General features: G+C 45.8%; 2 protein-coding genes across 3 annotated transcripts; one reads left to right on the top strand and one right to left on the bottom strand.

The window, feature by feature from the left end:
- The first annotated feature begins 2,119 nt into the window (after nt 1-2,119).
- LOC115390846 (DDB1- and CUL4-associated factor 15-like) lies at nt 2,120-7,689 on the top strand. Its single transcript, XM_030094873.1, has 13 exons — nt 2,120-2,262; nt 3,542-3,639; nt 3,763-3,901; nt 3,998-4,104; nt 4,185-4,327; nt 4,411-4,569; nt 4,713-5,303; nt 5,721-5,812; nt 6,156-6,278; nt 6,421-6,503; nt 6,584-6,688; nt 6,783-6,898; nt 7,044-7,689. Exons 1-13 carry the CDS (start codon nt 2,161-2,163, stop codon nt 7,097-7,099), a joined length of 1,914 nt encoding a protein of 637 aa, XP_029950733.1. The 5' UTR covers nt 2,120-2,160; the 3' UTR covers nt 7,100-7,689.
- A 589-nt stretch (nt 7,690-8,278) lies between these two features.
- On the bottom strand, nt 8,279-17,793 carry LOC115390842 (MHC class II regulatory factor RFX1-like). 2 transcript variants are annotated; one of them, XM_030094865.1, is made up of 18 exons: nt 17,665-17,793; nt 15,738-16,104; nt 13,500-13,597; nt 13,329-13,409; nt 13,131-13,204; nt 12,752-13,034; nt 12,492-12,673; nt 12,286-12,405; nt 11,803-11,924; nt 11,483-11,601; nt 11,149-11,252; nt 10,905-11,056; nt 10,546-10,643; nt 10,130-10,279; nt 9,840-10,051; nt 9,615-9,768; nt 9,182-9,227; nt 8,279-9,088 (listed from the first exon to the last, which is right to left on the bottom strand). In XM_030094865.1, the coding sequence occupies exons 2-18, from the start codon at nt 16,075-16,077 to the stop codon at nt 8,904-8,906; spliced, it is 2,520 nt and encodes an 839-aa protein (XP_029950725.1). In that variant the 5' UTR covers nt 16,078-16,104; nt 17,665-17,793; the 3' UTR covers nt 8,279-8,903. The 2 variants fall into 2 exon arrangements, with proteins under 2 accessions (XP_029950725.1, XP_029950726.1); XM_030094866.1 differs by having other exon boundaries at nt 13,329-13,406.
- Nucleotides 17,794-17,799: the final 6 nt, after the last annotated feature.

Raw genomic sequence — 17,799 nt, 5'->3', positions numbered from 1 at the left:
GCTTAAAAGGTGCAGTGTGTAGGATTTAGCGGCGTGTAGCAGTGAGCACTGCTGCCCTCCTCACCGATCCCTCCCGAGCATTTCCAGCAGTGACTGAGAAACTCCCGGACAGCGTCTCCTCTCCGGACCCGTCTTAAGAAGCGTGTAGATATGACGGACGCCGCCGCGGCGTCCGTACAGATGGTCCAACACTCATGAAAGTGTGTGTTTCAGAAGACTTGCATCGCATTTCACGTGTTCCCTCTAAATCTTACACACTGGATCTTAAACGAAGCAAGACGGTGGTTCTCTCACTCAGCCAGACATTTCACACAATAAATGTTCAAGTCCGTTTTTGTGAAAGAAAGAGAAAAGGGAACATGTTTTTGCCCCAAAGCACTAAATAACAACCTCTGTTGTTATCCCCTTCTTTTCTCCACCACCTCACACATACCTTTTTAATATCGATCGTTCGGACGGATTTCTTTTAAAAATGTGAAGTAATAAGCATCTTTGATTGCAAGCTAGCACAAAAGCATCTCATCACTGATTCTCATTCATAGTTTTTCCCCTTTCGTTGAAGGGTAAAAACTGTCCTGCAGTATTTTGAATATCTTCAGAAATGTTTGTATCAAAGGAAATGTTGACTCTCTCTCCTTTTTTTTTTTTTCCTCCCTTTTCCTTGTTTTTTTGGTACTTTTGTAACTTCATTCTCAGTGTTTTGAGTTGCAGGAGCGTCTCCCCGTTCTGTCATGAGTCCATATTTTTTTTATTTTATTTTGTCTGGGTAAATTCCGTGAGGGTTGTGTGTGTGTGGATACGGAGAATGCTACTGAACAGAAGACGGTATGAGTTATCTTTGTTAGGGCCGTCAGTCCTGCTCCACGCAGGTTGGCCGTCTGTCCGTATGGTTGTGTGCTTGACTGCTCCTTTGTTTAATTTTTACATCTTCAATGTTAAATGATTTTTTTTTTTTTTTTTTTTTTTTAATATCAATAGATTCTGTTAAGGTATGCTGATTTTTTTTTTTATGTTATTTTTTACAGCTTGTTTTTAAAGACTTAAATAAAAATGTTGAAACTGCCGCAGCTTTGTGTGATCGTGAGTATTTTATGAGATCTGACTCAAACTCTTATCTGATTACATTTCTTTATGCTGGAAATACGTCGCAGCAGAGAGACGCCGTCACTTTGTAGCATCGGGTCATTTCAAGTCATGTTTTTTTCTGGCTGTTACGAGCCTGACAGACTGTTTTGAGTTTGTGCTAAAGTGTCTGTTTCTTTTCATGTTTTAGTTAGTTCTCTCTGTGTTTTATTCATGTAATCATTTAATCTTTGTCTAGTTTTTTCTTGTTATCATTCGGACCTTGTTATATCTGGTCTTTTTGTACCTCAGGTTGTACGATTCATTCATCTTTGGTGGTTTATAGTTTTGTGTCTGTTGGAATTTGCGCAGTGTTTTGTGGTCATGTACTTTGTTTTTGCGTTCTTTTGAAGTAACTCTACACATGTCTGAGGATGTGGTTGGTTCTGTTTTTGAGGTCAGCCTGGATCACTGATGTTTTTCATTTACTTCATTATACCAGACTTTTTCTTTATTTACTTTCAGGTTATTTTTTGTCTGCGCATTCTTTATTTTGTGGTCAGTATAACTTTGTGGCATCTGCTCTGGTTAGAGTGGTATTTAAAAAAAACAAAAAAAAAAAAACAAACCGGAATAGTTTACTCTTTGTGGTCTACTTGCATAACTGGTCTTGCATTTCATTGTGTTGGATACTTTTGTTGTCTTTTGGTGGCCACTCTGCATTTTTGTGATCACTTTGTCACTGGGAATGTGTGTCGATTCTGTTGTTTTGAGTTTCTCTTATGAATAATTTTTCATTCTTTTGTGGTAGCTTTGGATGTAGGGATTTTTTTCCTGTTATTTTCTGCCTACTTGTGGTCTTCATGTACATTTTAGAGGGTTGTATTTTGTCTCTGAATCTCTGTGACCCTGAAAGTTCCCTCTTTCCCACTCTGCTGAAACAAACACATTAAGTTCTCCTTTAAAAGAAGGGAAAAAAAATTACATTTTTGTTTTTGTTTTGGTGCACGTGCCTCTGGAGAGGGAGAGGGGGGGGCGCCCCCGTGCAACCCGCGGGCCGGTCTGGAGACGCCTGCGCGCGGCGGGGGGACGGTTCAGATGGAGATGGCGCCCAACTCCAAATCTGAAAAGGACGACAACAAGCAGAAAACACCCAGGAGACACAGAGACCATGTCGTCAAGTTGCTCGTGCGCGGGAAGGTAGGCATGAATCCGCCTCACGAGACGCGAAATGATGAGTTTTAACGGGCGCCGCTGCGTGCAGCAGCGTCTCGAGCTAGCGGCTAACTAGCTCGACGGCTAGCTACAGAAAACCCGAAGACTGCTGGCGGCTAATTATTGAAAACTGTGGAAACTGGGGGGATTTTAAGGGATTGTGGCAACGTTTCTCTGCATTTTCCAGCGACTGTAATGCCTCGATAGTTAATTTTATGTGAGGCTGAACGTGCCAGTCGTTGCAGACTGTGGTAAATCCATTTCAGACAGCTTTAATGTTGGCAGGACTCAGCGTTAGCCCTTTGCTAGCAGTAGCTGCTGTCAACGTTGATCAATGTCTCTGCTTTTCACAACTAAAAGAGCAATTTATTCCACCCCGTGCCACCTTTCATGATTTGTCTCAAGCTGAAAATTAAAACCTGTACATGCATAATGTTCACAGTTTCAGAATAAAGATAAATCCCTCATTCAACTAAACCCGTCACAGTAGTAGCGTCCTATCCTGCTTTAGATGTTTTACACGCTTAGAAAACAAATAAAACGAAGAGAAATGAGAAAGACAGAATTACTTTTACTAGTCTTTCCATATTGGATTAAAAACAGTTTACTCACAAATGTCCGTAGTACAACGAAATTAAAATACAAGCAACTTTAGTGATATGAAATGTAGATAATCTGAAGCGCCGCATACAACTCCAGAGCCCCTGAAGCACATTAGCCAATTCAGGCCAAATATTAATTTACATCATGATGAAATGATAGTTTTTGCTGCTTGCAGTACATTTCCTCTCTCTGACTGATGGACAGAAAACATTCAAAACGGTATGCATCAAGATTATTTGACAGTCCGTGCTTTAATTGACAGGAAAAATGTAAAATTCTTGGAGGAAATCAGAATTTATCCAGAAAGTTTATAAAAGTGGGAAAAAATGGTTTTAAATATAGAAAAACATTCTTGAGAAGAAAAAAAAGTCATTGCGTTGTTAAATGCAGAGCTCACACTGTCAGTAGATCATACATACACCGTCAAGATTTACTATGAGTGTCTTTCAAAATAGTGTGAACTTCCCCATGGAGATGAATAGAATATCTATTGATCTATCAATCTGAATGATCACAATGCACTTCTATGGGACCAGTTAAACATGTAAGTTGTGAAGCATTATATGTTCAGATGAGCCATCGTTATAATGTTCAGAGTGTTGTTATGTTCGTCGTCGGTTATAAAGCAGTAACTGTGTTTGCTGTCTGTTCTCTTCTGCAGCTGTCAGGACAGTTTTCTCAGCGTCTCTTCAGAAAGCTGCCGCCCCGGGTGTGTGTCCCATTAAAGAACATCGTCAGCGAGGAGTTCCTGCGCGCAGGGTTCGTTTGCTGCGTCACATTCGTTGACCTCCAGTCATAAGTTCACTGTGCTGCTCCCTGAGAAGCCGAGCTGGTAGTGTTGAGGCGGGTGTCACAGCAGGGCTTCTCCACTTCTGGTTTCAGACATATATTTCTTGGCTTCACCAAATGTGGCCGCTACATTCTGTCCTACACCAGCGACTGGGGAGAAGATTATGATTTCTCCTTTTATACGTATCATCTGTACTGGTGGGAGTTCAACCTGCACAGTCGACTCAAGCAGGTTTATGGATAATCCCTAATAAAACCTTTCATTCATTCTAGTTCTAGTAGTTTTTCAGAAGCTTTTGTTTGTTGGCTCATTGATTTTTCTCCTCAGGTCCAACATGTACGGCTGTTTGCAGGAGAGGAAATTTACAGTGATCTGTACCTGACTGTGTGCGAGTGGCCTAACGACCACTCCAAGATTGTCATCTTTGGCTTCAAGTAAGAAATAATAAATACCAGCCATGTGAAGATGCTCACAGTTAGTGTAATATTAAATATGTGTCGTTCTTCCTGATCAGTACTCGCACGTCAAGCTCGGTCCTGAATTTGATGATGAGCGATGAGAACAACAGAGACATCTACATCACTGTTGCGTCCATGCCACCTGCCAGACCGTGTTCTCAGTGCCGTCCAGTTCCCTCAGCCTCTACGACACGCACCGGTAAACAGACACGCAGAGCCGTATGTTTGCTGCTCCTGCAGCGTCTCGGTCCCTCGCTGAACTTCTTCGTGTTCCTCCACCAGGTGGCGAGTGTCTCCAACACGGATTTGTGCTGAACAGCAGGTACCAGGTGGTCTATCCGTTCCCGACTTTCCAGCCGGCGTTCCAGCTGAAGAAGGATCAGGTCATCCTGCTGAACACCAGCTACTCTTTGGTGGCCTGCGGCATCTCGCTCTGCCCCGGTACGACAAACCTCCTGAAGCTGATAGCATGAAGATGTTGTCCTCATCAGCTTATGGACACACAAAGGCCTGAAAGCCTTGCCTTGTTGAAGATGCTGAGTTTTTTGTTTGCTGTTTCAGTTCTGATTCTTGGTCTCCTGCAGGTAAACAGGGCCAGTCATCTCAGATCCTTTACACGAAGAGAGCAGCCCTGTCAGGCCAAGCCTCGGCGTCTCCTTCCCCCACCGCCTCAGCCTCTCCTTACTCACTACCTCAAGGATCTCCCGAAACCCGTCCACCGCCGAACAGGTCCGGTGCAGTCCCTTCATCTCCGAGCCACTCCCAAGCCGCCATGCGAGCTCGGGAGTTTGCTGCTGATCTGTTCAGGCGAGCCCAGGGAGGAGGAGCCGGAGTCGGTAAAGAAAATGAGGGCCAGGGAGAGAAGAGGCCAGCTGAAGAAGCTGCGCACATCCCAGGAGTCAGAGGACCGAATGCAGAGACTCCGAGAGAAGAGGAGGAAGACTGTAAAGAGTGGCGAGCAGAGGGGAGGCGGACTAGTTTGCTTCAGGCGTCTACATCAGGTGTGAGTCACTCTCATCCACACTGCTCTGAACAAGTGATGTCTCCTGCGTCATCTTCATCGTCCCAGTCGTCCTCGTCCCATGAAGTGAGCCCCGGCGAGCCAGGATACGTCAACTATTCACGGCTGCACTACTGTTTACAACAGCCAGGGGCGGCAGAGCAGAGTACAGGAGGTGAGAGACGAATCAATAATATTCAGGTCTGGTAGCACTGGATCATGGAGCGCACCGAACAAGCAGAGCGAGATCAGACATCCAGTCAGACCAGATCCCAGACATGTGATGTGCAATCCACTGCAAGTTCCTTTTTTTTATAGCAGAAGATCTTTTAAAAGCATAAGTGATTGTGAGCGCTCACATGATGAACATAAAGCCAGATCATGAGTGCATTTTGCTTTAAAAAAGAAAGTAATTGTTGATAACTTTAATTTCACTAGTCACATATCAGAGTAATTTCAGCAAAGCAAACTTTCCTGCTTTCCTTAAACGCCTCAGAAAACAGCACCACTAGAGTAAATAAAGAAGAGGAAATGTCACCAGATCAAGCCTGAAGCTGCTGAGCAGCTGTTTCCCCGTCTTCTCTTTCTTCAGGTTATGAAGACGATAAGGTGCAGCTGCCTTTCACTGTCACTGATTTGAAAGGACGAAACCTGCAGCTGGTCACCGGCACTCACAGCGGACAGGTGCGTGTTTCTGTGGCTTTCTGTAAAAGTTCATCTTTGAAGGGATGTTCAGGTGGTTATTAAGATATACAATATGACATTTGCTGTTGAGCTGTGTGTGTGTCTCAGACTGCCGCAGCTCGTCTCAGCTCGGTTTGATTTGCATCATAAGTAATTTGTGTTTTCACAGACATTCCACTCGGAGTTCGTTTGCATTTTGTTTTTAATCTGGGAAAACTGGACCTGCAGCATCTCTTTATCCTGTTCTGCACCATGTGATCTTAGCTCACATTTGAGGGAGATCTACTAATATAATAACGTTTTCATGAATGAATGTTGCGTGTGTTTGATATTCCTCTTGCAGAGTGTGTGTGTGGAGCAGTTGACTCTGGACTTTGAGTATCTTATCAATGAGGTGATCAGGAGCGACGCAGCCTGGGCTCCACAGTTCTGCTCCTTCAGCGACTATGACGTTGTGATACTGGAGGTCAGTACAGCCATAAACTGTAAACCACGATCAAATGTGTTCATGTCGTCACCTGCAAAACCGTGGAGATGAGAGTGTCAGATTTGGTATTTTTTGAGCTCATTGAGGAAACCGTGTGTGTGTGTGTGTGTTTGTTTGTCAGGTGTGTCCAGAGACCAACACTGTGATGATTAACATCGGCCTGCTCCTGCTGGCCTTCTCCACCTCAGACGAGGAGCACTGCAGGTCTTTGTCCTCCTGTTCAGCCCCGGATCTCCGGCCGATGAAGAATGATTGACTCAGCGGCTGTTTGCTTTGCCTTTCAGGCCCAACACGTACCATTCCAACCTGCAGGTCAGCTGGGACCTCAATACAGGCGTGTGTCGCACCGTGGGCGTCGGGGACCTGACAGAGGTGAAGGGTCAGACCAGGTGAGCTTTCTCCAGTCGTCTCGCACGCCTCTCCGTCTGTGTCCATTTTTCTCGTTGCTGCTTGCCGACAGTGTTGTGGCGATGTCTCTGTTAGTGGGAGCGTGTGGAGCTCCTACAGGAAGTCCTGCGTCAACACGGTGATGAAGTGGCTGATTCCCGAGAGCAGCTCCCGCTACATCACCCGCATGAACAACGAGGCTCTGCACAAAGGTGAGTCCGCAACATCCGAAGGGACAGAAACGAGCATGTCCCGCTGCTTTGTGAAGGAAAGCTTCGTTTAAAACCACTGCAGAGTCAAAGTCACATCTTACATTTCTGAATGTAGGACCAAAACGCAGCTTCTTGTCACCCGCAGGCTCCTCGCTGCAAGTGTTGGCAGACAGCGACCGCTGCACCTGGATCGTATTATGAAGAGAGGAAATTTCCACATTTGTCAAAGTGTCTCACACAAACACACACACACACAGCCTCATCTTCAGTATGAAGTAAAATCTGCTCTCGTTCACAGGCAGAGTTTTTGTTAACATGTTGGTCACTTCAGATAGTTCTACAGATGGCATACTGTTAAGACGAAGTTTTATAGTTTCATTTTTTTAATTGTATTCTGTGTTATTGGAAAAACCAAAAAGACAGACTGAAAGATTTAATTTTTTTTTTAATTACTTTCTGTTTTTATACATGAATTTGTACTTGTGTTGCGTCCAACCTGAACGTATGCAATATCTTTACCTGTGTCATGCTCACAAGGTGAATTTTCTTTGTGTATTTATGATTGAGTGTGTGTGTTTGTTGAATGTGACCGCTGCTTTTGGACGACTCGTTTAGTTTTTTTTTTTTCCTGGATCAGCTCACCGGAGCTGTGAGGATCCCTGGTGCTGCAGTATTTGAGACCAGATGGAGTGAACTTCACTTGCATCTCTTCTGTTTTCTCTGTTTTTTGTTTTTTTTTTACATCCGCTTATGAGGAGTTCCCTGGTTGTCGTCATACTTGTGTAGTCATTGGCCTGGAAATATGGGCTGGGATATTTTGTGAGAATAAAACGTTCAGAACCTGTTCGGATCTGTTGTGTTGAACTGGAGGTTTTTTTTCTTCGTGGCTTTAGAAACATTTCTTACAGAAAATAAACACAGACGTGGCACAGAAAGAGCAATCATCTCTTTAGTTCACAGTTGAGCTACAAATGTAAATCACAGGTTCAGGTACAGAGGTCACACTGACCAGACCTGAATTAGAAAATTAATCTGCAGCACAAGTCATGAGTTCTCTGAACGCACGGGAAACGGTGGATTTCTCTTTTGCATCGATTGAACGTAAACACGCTGTAGTTTCCTGTGGTGAGCGTGGGCTCAAATAAGTGACATGATGTAGTTCAACTTTAGTGTGTTCAACTTAATACTGGGGAAAATATAAACATCTCTTAAAAACTCTGAGCTGGCACAGAGTTAGTGCGGAGGTTGCCATGGAAACAGCACAGTATGTGTGGCTGATGAGCAGGGCTTGGCCTTGAGCTGCGCTCCACCGGCGTTTCACCCCATCTGTGTGATTTTACGTGGGCGAGAAGAGTGGTGGCGATGAAGAAATATAGTTCATGACCAACACCAAGACTACTTCACAGGACCTTCATTTATTGATCCAACGATACAGAATATATAGAACAGAAGCTTCATTCAGGCTGGAAATCTCTCAAAGGCACATAGTATCAAGTAGATTGGCCAAATCAATAAGAAAATACAAAAAAAAAAAAGTCAAATATGGCATCCGCAAATAGCTGTCAATCATTCATCAGTCCCATCAGAAATCATGGTGCAGCGTTTTTCTAGATGCTACTCAACACGAATTAGAGATTTTCACTGAAGTCCAGCTCCCCTGCATAGTCTTTGAATTTAAAGCAATGATCTTTGATGGAAATGAAGAACGCGATCGTCTCTCCACAGCACTCAGGTCAGTGATTAAGGCGGGGAAGGAGAGAATCAAGGTTATACAGTATACATAATTCAGGAGCGGCCACTGAGAGGACGGGGAAGGCACAGAGGACGAGGGGGGGGGGTAACTGATCAACTGAAGGCAGACAGGGAGGGGTCAATGGCAACACAAAGTTAACGTTACTTCACCAACAGTTGACGACACATGGTTCAAAAGTATACAGAGGATGAAAGAATGGCCGTGAACGGCGGCGATGTGGCGCTGAAATGAGATCGGAGGCGCGCCGACGGGCTACGGCGGCGTGCTGTGGGTCTCGCTCAGGGGGTGCAGGTTCAGACTGGTCCGGGGCTGCTTGGCGGGCGGCTCCAGCACGTCCTTCTCGTCCACTGCGCTCAGGGAGCTGGACTGCACCACCAGGTCGCCGCCGCCGCCGCCGTCGTCCTCGCTGTCCTCGTCGTCGTCGTCCTCCTCTTCTTCTGATGAAGCGGCGATGAGAAGTCGTGTGATTGACTGATCGAGTGACAATGAAATGTAAACGGGACAAACGCTGGAAGGAGAGCTGAACTGACCTTTGTCCAGATCTGGAGAGTTTCTGCTCTTGACCGTGCTCGCAAACTGCAACACAGAGAGAAGAGGGAGCATCAGAAACTGAAATGATCAAATGCCAACACTGTTAATGTAGTGATTTTGATTACAGAAAAAATTAGAGCCTACGAAAAAAAAAAGTATTAACAAACAGCAGTGTGCAAATTATGGTGCAACAATCAAAGTCCTTGTCATCACCTCACTGCTCAATGTGTGCGTTTGAACCTCAACTGTTGATTTTATAGAGAAAAATTAAACCAAATAAACTAACATGACTGTGTAAAATGTCTATATGTTGATTAACTTGGAGCAGTTTTGTTCCAGTGATGAATCAAATGGAAACTGGTCCTGTGTGTGTGTGTGTGTGTGTGTGTGTGTGTGTGTGTGTGTGTGTGTGTGTGTGTGTGTGTCACCAACCTCTCCCATGACGGCGATGGGCGTCTCTCCCTTGGCCTGGGCCACCCTGTGCTCTATCAGGTAGTACATGTACTCATCGTACAGCAGGCGGATCAGGTGGAAGGAGCCGAAACTGGCAGCGCTGCGCAGGGTCAGGTCCCGGATCACCATGGAGCTGAACACGGGGCGAAGGGAAGATTTAAAATGCACCTTCAACACGAGACTGTGTTTGTGCTTCTTGCTCACCTGTAGAAGGACCAGTTGAGCAGGAAGACCTTGGCGGCCTTGGGAAGAGCCACGGGGTTTTGCTCGTAGGGCTTCAGGACCTGGGAGACCACGCTGTCCAGCCAGGTAGCCCACTGCTCCAGAGAGTTCTGCTGCTGCAGGGTGGTCTTGAAGTCCTGCTCCAGCCTCTGCACCATGCGGTCGTCACACTGACACACCCAGGATGCCTGCTCCTGTAGGGGAAACGCGCTCGTTTTTCCTTTATTTCACCTAAAGCAGCAGCGACGACATACAGAACGGCGGTGTCAGACCTGCACGTTGGTGAAATCAACGCGATTGAGGTCAGAGAGCATCTGATTGATCTGAGCCGAGTTCTGCAGGACGGCGCGGGCGGCCTGGGCCAGATGGTTCAGGCTGGTGTAGCGGCGCAGCGTCTGGGAGAAGGAGCAAATGCACACCACCTGGACGGAGCGCACAGGCAGAAGCACAGGATGAGGCTTTGTGAGCGAGCCGCTTCATATTTCAGACTCTAATCAGAGGAGGAGGACAGCACTGAAACACCAGTGACAGTCTGGTACATTCGGTGTGCAGAACTCCCTCTGGATGCTGCGATTTTCTGGTTTTTCCACATTCAGTGTCATTGCTGCACTAACCAGACAGAAAAAGGTTGCATGTATTCAGAAATGAAAAGGTGATGACAGACAGAGGCTGGTCGATCAGTAGATACCTTGATGCGAACCATCTCCTCTGGGATGTTCATCATGGCGCCGGTCAGCCAGCTCTCCAGACTCTTGGCGAAGTTGCGGATGGCCTGAGTTAAGGCACCTGATGCCGGAGAGGAGGAGGACGAGCACATGCTTCAAAGATTCACAACCCACAAAGTTCAAGATGCGTTTCCTCAATTCTCTATATTTAAATTTCTAAATGAAATGCCTGTTTTAGTCACTGACTTTGATTCACTGGTTTTCATGAAAGCCTCTACGCTGGAGCACTTTTACAACTTGAATGGCAATACACACTTCTGACATAAAGAATGCAATCAATCAAATGAAGGGGGCTGCCTCCGCTGAGGTCTCCCGGACTTACTGGGGATGGGTCTCAGAACATCAGGGATGAGGCTCTCCACCAGGGTCTGGTACAGCAGGTTGTCGCACTCTCTCGTCCAGCGGAGCACCGGATCGAACTTACACAGCAACACCAGGCACGATTTGGGCAGACGCTTTTCGGACTCGTTGTGCCTGAGGAGACCGCAGGAGAGGCGGCGGTGACCGAGCATTCGCCTTCAGCTACAGCAGTGGACCAGACTGGATCACGCCGTTGTGATACTTACAGATTGAGTGACTCTGAGTCGTTGTTCTGGCTGAACCTCCAGAAGGACTTCCATAATGTCTCCACAAGAGTGAACTGGAGGTTGACCATCACGTCCAGAATGGCCTGCGAGGACCAGATGTGACATGGTGTGAGTGAGTTTACTTTTCATGGCATCTTACCCGTTTGTTTTCAAGATGGCTAAAAAAATAGTTTTTTTTTAACTGTAGGTTCTGTAAGTCATTAGACGGTGCCTCTCCTCAAACAACACATAACTTTTGGCTGAGAAAGAAAAGCAAAAACTAACTTGGTAGGTGACAAAATAAAGTGGAAATAGCTGTTTTCCAGCGGCCCACCTCACAGTGTTCTCTGTAAAGCATCTGGAAGGCCTTGAGATGTTCCAAAGCAATCCCTTCAGGGAGTGGTCGATCTTGCAGATCAATGTCCACAAACTCTGGCAGTGGCCTTGATGCCTCTGCACAGAACACAATACGCCAAAGAACAAAGAGAAGAGACACACAGATCAGCTGCAGATGTCTGACTGAATTGAAATATATTAATCTGGACACAGTAAAACAGATTATTTCCTGTTTGCTGATGTAGTTTTTTTTTTGCTGAGAGCTAAAAGCTGTGGACTTTCCACTGAGACGTTACGCAGACTGCAGGTTTTCCTCACCCAGGAACTGCTGGTACTGTTGCACCTGGGCGGAAATGTCACAGAGCGCTCCCGACTGCTGCTGACCCGCCCCGCCGGACGTCCCGTTGGTGATGGCCGGCGACTTCTGGACCGGCTTTATCCTGGCGGGGACAGCGTGCATCGTTCAGGTTCACGGTGAACACAGTTCAAGGTGAGAGCTGCAAATGCGGGGGTCCAACATGCAGCTTTCAGGCCAAAAGCAGCCGGGAGGAAATGAAGATTTGTTGGCATTTGGCTTCATTGGCCTCTCTCTTCACTGGTCTGGTCCAAATCAGAAGCCAAAGCGTGTGACGCCCTGCTCTGTATCGTATTTTAGTCGTGGCTGAGAAGCCAAATGGAACAGAACTGAAGACGCATTCCAGTGAATAAATTGAGCATTTTTGGATGAAATATTATAACAGTTTAAATCGGGTTATATTTGGAGAGGATAACTGCTGGAGTGACATATTCTCACGCTGATACCTGTTTTTCTGTGAGAACGGCTGCTGCCTCATGGCCATGTGCTGCTGCTCGTCCATCAGTCTGAGCAGAGGAGAGCCGGACTTGATCCTCAGGCCGTAGTAATGGTACTTAGAGTTTCCTCTGAAACACAAACAAGAAAAGATCTTAAAATACTGTGTAGATACACGATGTGTGTGTGTGTTTTTGTGTTTGTGCGTGTTATGTACCTGGTTCCTAATCTGCGTGTGCGAAGTCCCATGAAGACGGATCTGATGAGTTTTCCAAAGGACGCGGCGTTGACGGGCTCCAGTTTCTGCTCCTGGCAGTGCAGCAGGTAGTGGTAGTAGAGGGTGCAGCGCGGTAAACTCACCCCCTCGGCCCCCTCATAGTTATCACAAAGCCACTGCACCTGCGAGAGGGGACCGTTCCAGAATGACCTCTTCCGTCATCTTTACACTGGTACTCGCATTTCGGCGTGTTTACTCACAGTTGCAGGTGGCGCTCGCGAGTTTGGGCTGGAGTAACTCTGCCCTGCCCCTCCTGCCCCTCCTCCTAGGACATACCCCCCCGGGATGACGTAGCCTCCTCCAGCGGCGGCTCCCGCCCCGCTGTTGGCTCCGGCCGTTGCCACTGCGACGGGCAGCGAGGTGACAGATCCGGTGATGTCCGACTCGCTGGAGCTGGCCGTGGCCTCGTAGAAGGTGGAGGAGGAGGCGGGGGGGGTCTGGGAGTAGAGCGGCGAGTCGGAGAAGGGGTAGCTGCTCGATCGACTGGACAAGGAAAAGAGATTTGAAGTTCAGGTGTGACTGTGTGTGATCGGATTGACAGAACACACAACATGCCAGACAAATCCCCTCCTCTCTTACATGGAGGAGCTGGTGAAAGTGGTGTCTGTGGCTCCGTCCACATACTGAACCTGCCCGCTGTACACGTGCTCCACCTGCATTTCAGAAAAAAAGAAAGAAAGAGGATATGTAATTTTTTTCCCTTTTTTTAAGCAATTTGGAAATTTTTGCATTTTACTTCATGTCATACGAAAACAAAACAAAATGTGTTTTGTTTACCTCCTGGTCAATATGAACAGATGGCAGGTTGTTGATGTGGCTGGTCTGAATCCTCTTGGCTGCCTGCAACACGGACCTCTGCTGGTGAAGGAGCCACAGCGCGGCTGATCAGCGCTCCAGCCGGCGTGGATGGCTCGGTTTGGGAAGTTTCTGTACTTGCGTGCGTCTTACCTGAGTGGTGTTTTGCACGGGTTGGACCACCTGGGTGGGGATGCCGGGGGCAGGCGGGCTGGAGTCTGACAGACTGTCGTTGGAGTGAACCGAGCCCTCTGTGGATGACACACGGGAGAGGACTCATCTGAGTATCAAAGAAAGTCTCATGAACCAGCGGCCATCACTGCCGGTTTGGTACTCACGACACACTGCTCCCAAATCGTAATAACAGCCACCGCAGAACATCCTGCGGATATGTTTCTCTCGTACTTGACTAATAGTGAGGATGAGGAAGGTTGCGGCTGCCCCTTTCGTTCTTTTATTGAGCATGCAAAAGGAACAGCCTTGGACAGCTAATCTCCCCAGATGGAGCGAGAAATCCCTCCATCTTGTAAACATGCAGATCAGATGAGAGAGGAAATGAAAGATACAGGTGGGCCGATAACGGTGGGAGGGCAGAGAAGAGGGGAACAGTCCCTTTATGTATCCTTTAGGTGAGAAAATATTTTTCATGTCCTGCTTCCACTCCACTGTTACTACTTCAACCGGGGCCGTACACTGAAAATATCTGAACATATAAGTTGAAGTATTTATATTCGGTATTTCTATATTCAATTAAATGCATTTCAGTAAATACGCTTTGTTAGAGGGGACGACAGGATGAGATCAAAGTCTTGTACTCCAGTCTGTATGCATTGAATGTATAATATGTGAATTACATGAACTGAACACAACGTAGGTTCCTAATTTACTGATTCACTGGAAGTCCAGACAAAGTTGTCCTGTAACACTGCGCTCTTGCTCTGTGCGCCACAGATGACAGCAGACTTTAGGCAAAGCAGTGCACACCAGGCGGGTGCAGTCAGAGACGAGGAGAGAAGCCGCTCCGGGCCTGTTCCACTCTGGGTGAAAGTGCACAGTGTTACTTGATACTGGCAGGAAAAATGATCTACGAATAGATGCACCCAAAATAAAGATACAGAAAGGTGCTGGTAGGGGGCAATTCCCTCCTATTCCCTGAGGTTAACATTTAGATTTCATTATAGTAACTGATTTTTTTGTTAACATCTTTACAACGTGGAATACTTTTTGAAAAAAAAAATATTTGTAATCAATCAAATCTCATATCAGAGGGACACGGCTGAGCAAACTAACAGCTCAAAACAGGAATCAATTTACAGCAATAAAAGCAGAAAACGGGCAGAGAAGTGAAGCTACAGCCATCAGCTCTTGTTGCTCTGATGTTTAAGACGGTGCCGCGAAGCAGCCTGCTTCACCAGCAGTTTGTACTCGTGGTGGATGCACCACCCATCAATGATTTATCTCCAATCCTCGACAGATTCAGACCCCCTGCTGCTCTTCAGTCAATCACTCTAATCAGGGAGCAGTTTGAAGATGGCATGCAACCCAGCATGGTGGGAAACCTGTAAACAGCAATCTGAGGATCATGACTGAAAAAACACCAAACATCAACGTAAACGTGATGAGAAGTAACCTGGCGGTGCAGTTGAATAATTTTCTATGGATGGACAAGCCTCTTTTCTCAGTCCCACTGTTTACATTTCAATGTGCAAAGTTCAGCACATGAACAAACTAAAGTGATTACAAATGTCATTTTATGATGGATTTCTGTCTGAAAGTAATTGTTTATAGTAAAATGGTATATCTATTAACAAAAATGACAGATTTCATTCGAAGAGTGAAGGTTCAATTTCATTTCTCAAGCTTTCATAGTAAAACAGTTACACACCTACAAATACTCATACTAAACTAACAATGGTAAATTGAATGAAATACTATAAAATAGGAGAAATTTCTGTGCTAATTTAGAATGAGTTGTTAGTTTTTCTAGTATTTCTAAAAACTGCACAAACACCCCAGTGTTTTTTTAGCAACATATCTTCCATTCGCAGTCAGGTGATTGATTTAGTTTATCTTACAATTAGGACAAAACATGAACAACTGTCCTCCAAGCCACTATTTTCAGCCAAATATTTTCCAATAGTGCTGCCTCAATTAAACTCTTCAACTAAAATCTATTGAGACGGCTTTTTTTTTTATTTTCCCTTTTCTTTCTTCTTTTTTTCCCCCTTTATTTTCTAGCCAGGACCCTGTTGACATTGTAATATCTGACTGGCTTAGACTGCAAGCCATATCATGTTCTTCTGCTGCCTATGTGAACTAGAAAGTGTGTGAGGTACGCTCTATGTAGGAATGTGCCAGTCTTCCTCCCCCTGCCCGACCTCAGTGTCTCACCTGTAACTGTCACTATGATGTACTGCGGCGAGCTGCTTTGGCCATTACTCTTCTGGACAACAGAGTGCTGGATGTCAGGGCCGACGTAGTGTGGTGTGGGGGTGGTCAGAACCACGGCCTTCTGGCTTTGGGCTTGGGTAGGGGGAGCTTGAGAACAAAGTGCGTCCTGTCCTGTTTTAGCGGCGGCGGACGATTGGCTGGCTGATCCAGACGTTGGAGGGATCTCTGACAGGAAGTGTGCGCCCTTTGTGGATGAGGGTGTGGCGGTAGCCGATGTTGCTATGGTTACTGCGTTGGCCTGCTGAGGCTGAAGGTCCTCCGTGTAGCCAGAAGTTGCCATGGCAACCAATGCTTTGAGGCAATACTTCTGTGGATAAGAAAAGAGCCTTCATTAGGCATGGAAGTGCTTCAAACATACCAAAACACACTGTTACCATCTCCTGTCTGCTCACGGTTTTAATACTTGCACTGAATGTGCTCTGTTTGTCCTGTGTGTGTGTGTGCGCGGCATAATCTTCAAAAGGAAGTTTTTGATCTGACACTAGTAGTCTCCAGACTTTAGTGTACTCACAGCACAAACAACATAATACCTAATACCACCCAGGTACAATACAGAGCGCCACAAGAGATCCTTCCTTCCTGTGGTCATAAGACTCTATAACGCCTCTCTATAAATAGTGTTTGCTGTGTTTTCTGTTCGTTTCATCCTTTCTATGCTTCTACTTATCACTGTAATACCTGCACATATTATTTTGAAATACTTATTTAATTTTATCCTTTTTAATCTTATAGTTAACTTTCTTTTTTATTCTATACAAAATTAATAAATAAAAGTTCAGAATGGAATTAAGTGGATGGGATCATAATATTTCAAATTGCATAAATTCATTGAATCTGGTGCATTCGTGCATTCACAACACCTTCTCACAAAGCCATAGCAATCCAGACACGAAACCCCCTGAAACCTTTGTTTTTTAATGAAACAGAAATGACGAGGACACAATGCATACATTTTTTTGCACAATGGCTATGTCCTGTCCTGTGATTACAGACGACAGCTTTTTATTCCTCTCTTGTATAACACACTTTTTTTCTTTTTCTTTTTTGCAACAGTCCTCACTACTCTGAAAGTGATGGAAATACTGTTGTTACGACTCCAAATCACTGACTTTAAATAGGAAAGCATGTGGCCGCATACAGCCACGGCTTTCGCAATGTGGAAAGTAAAACCTCATGGCAATCATTAGAGGAACTGTCAGTCAGGACCAGGCCATCCTCCCGGACGATAAGCCACTCCTGTGTACAGCAACACGGCAACAAGCCGAGACACAGGCAGTCATCCGGCACCGTGCGCAGCCAATGTCAGCACGAAAACTTTTTCAAAGTCACGAAAACACCACAAAACACACTGTACTTCAACCTCGACGTTTAAACTCAAATAATCCCCGTCGATGGCAGTAGTTTCTTGTGCGTTACTCTCACTATCACTTTCAGATTGGTTGAAAAGTGAGTTGAGGAAAAGTAATAGCTTCCTCCGCTAGCAGCTCGCGTCGATAAATCACGTTAAAAGGAAGCTAGCTCGTCGCTAGCTGCTCGGCTCGGATCGTCAATCAATCTTCAGCCAGGCTCTCAATCACGCCTTGGCGTAGTTTCAGTAGTGATCGAAACTCTACTAAACAAACTGGACATTCGGGAAAGGCAGCTTTTAAAAGTCTGTTGGACACTACAGCACACCCGCCATCTTGTGTTCTTATCAAAGATCTGACATCGCCATAACAACGGTCTGCGTTTGGAAAGAAGCTAGCAACCACTTTCATCGAGGACACGCTCGACCGATTTCACGTTACCGCTCACGATTTTATAACCACATGCACGCACGTAATTTACAAAAAAACACACGGGAAGAATTATACATTTAACGTGTTACCTTTTTATCCCTGTATCGTCCCTTTAAGTCGTTAAAAGTTTTGTTTTCTTTAGATTTAGGTTGTTGTTGTTGACTCCCGTTGCTTGGCTCTTGTCGCCAGGACTACCGTGACTATGGCGCCTAGCCTTCACCGGG

The sequence above is a fragment of the Salarias fasciatus genome, chromosome 6 (assembly GCF_902148845.1).
Source record: "Salarias fasciatus chromosome 6, fSalaFa1.1, whole genome shotgun sequence".
Lineage (NCBI taxonomy): Eukaryota > Metazoa > Chordata > Actinopteri > Blenniiformes > Blenniidae > Salarias > Salarias fasciatus.
Note: the sequence above shows the minus strand (reverse complement) of the source record. Positions and strands in the feature narration are given on the sequence as shown.

Bases quoted from the DNA above. Each gene is read 5' to 3' on its own strand.
- LOC115390846 (XM_030094873.1), top strand. From the start codon at position 2,161: ATGGAGATGGCGCCCAACTCCAAATCTGAAAAGGACGACAACAAGCAG. The intron at 4,105-4,184 runs GTAAGAAATAAT...CTTCCTGATCAG, and splicing joins ATTGTCATCTTTGGCTTCAA to TACTCGCACGTCAAGCTCGG. The intron at 5,304-5,720 runs GTGAGAGACGAA...CTCTTTCTTCAG, and splicing joins GGCAGAGCAGAGTACAGGAG to GTTATGAAGACGATAAGGTG.
- LOC115390842 (XM_030094865.1), bottom strand. From the start codon at position 16,077: ATGGCAACTTCTGGCTACACGGAGGACCTTCAGCCTCAGCAGGCCAAC. The intron at 13,410-13,499 runs GTAAGACGCACG...CTCCTTCACCAG, and splicing joins CCGTGCAAAACACCACTCAG to CAGAGGTCCGTGTTGCAGGC. The intron at 12,674-12,751 runs GTGAGTAAACAC...CCCCTCTCGCAG, and splicing joins CGCGAGCGCCACCTGCAACT to GTGCAGTGGCTTTGTGATAA.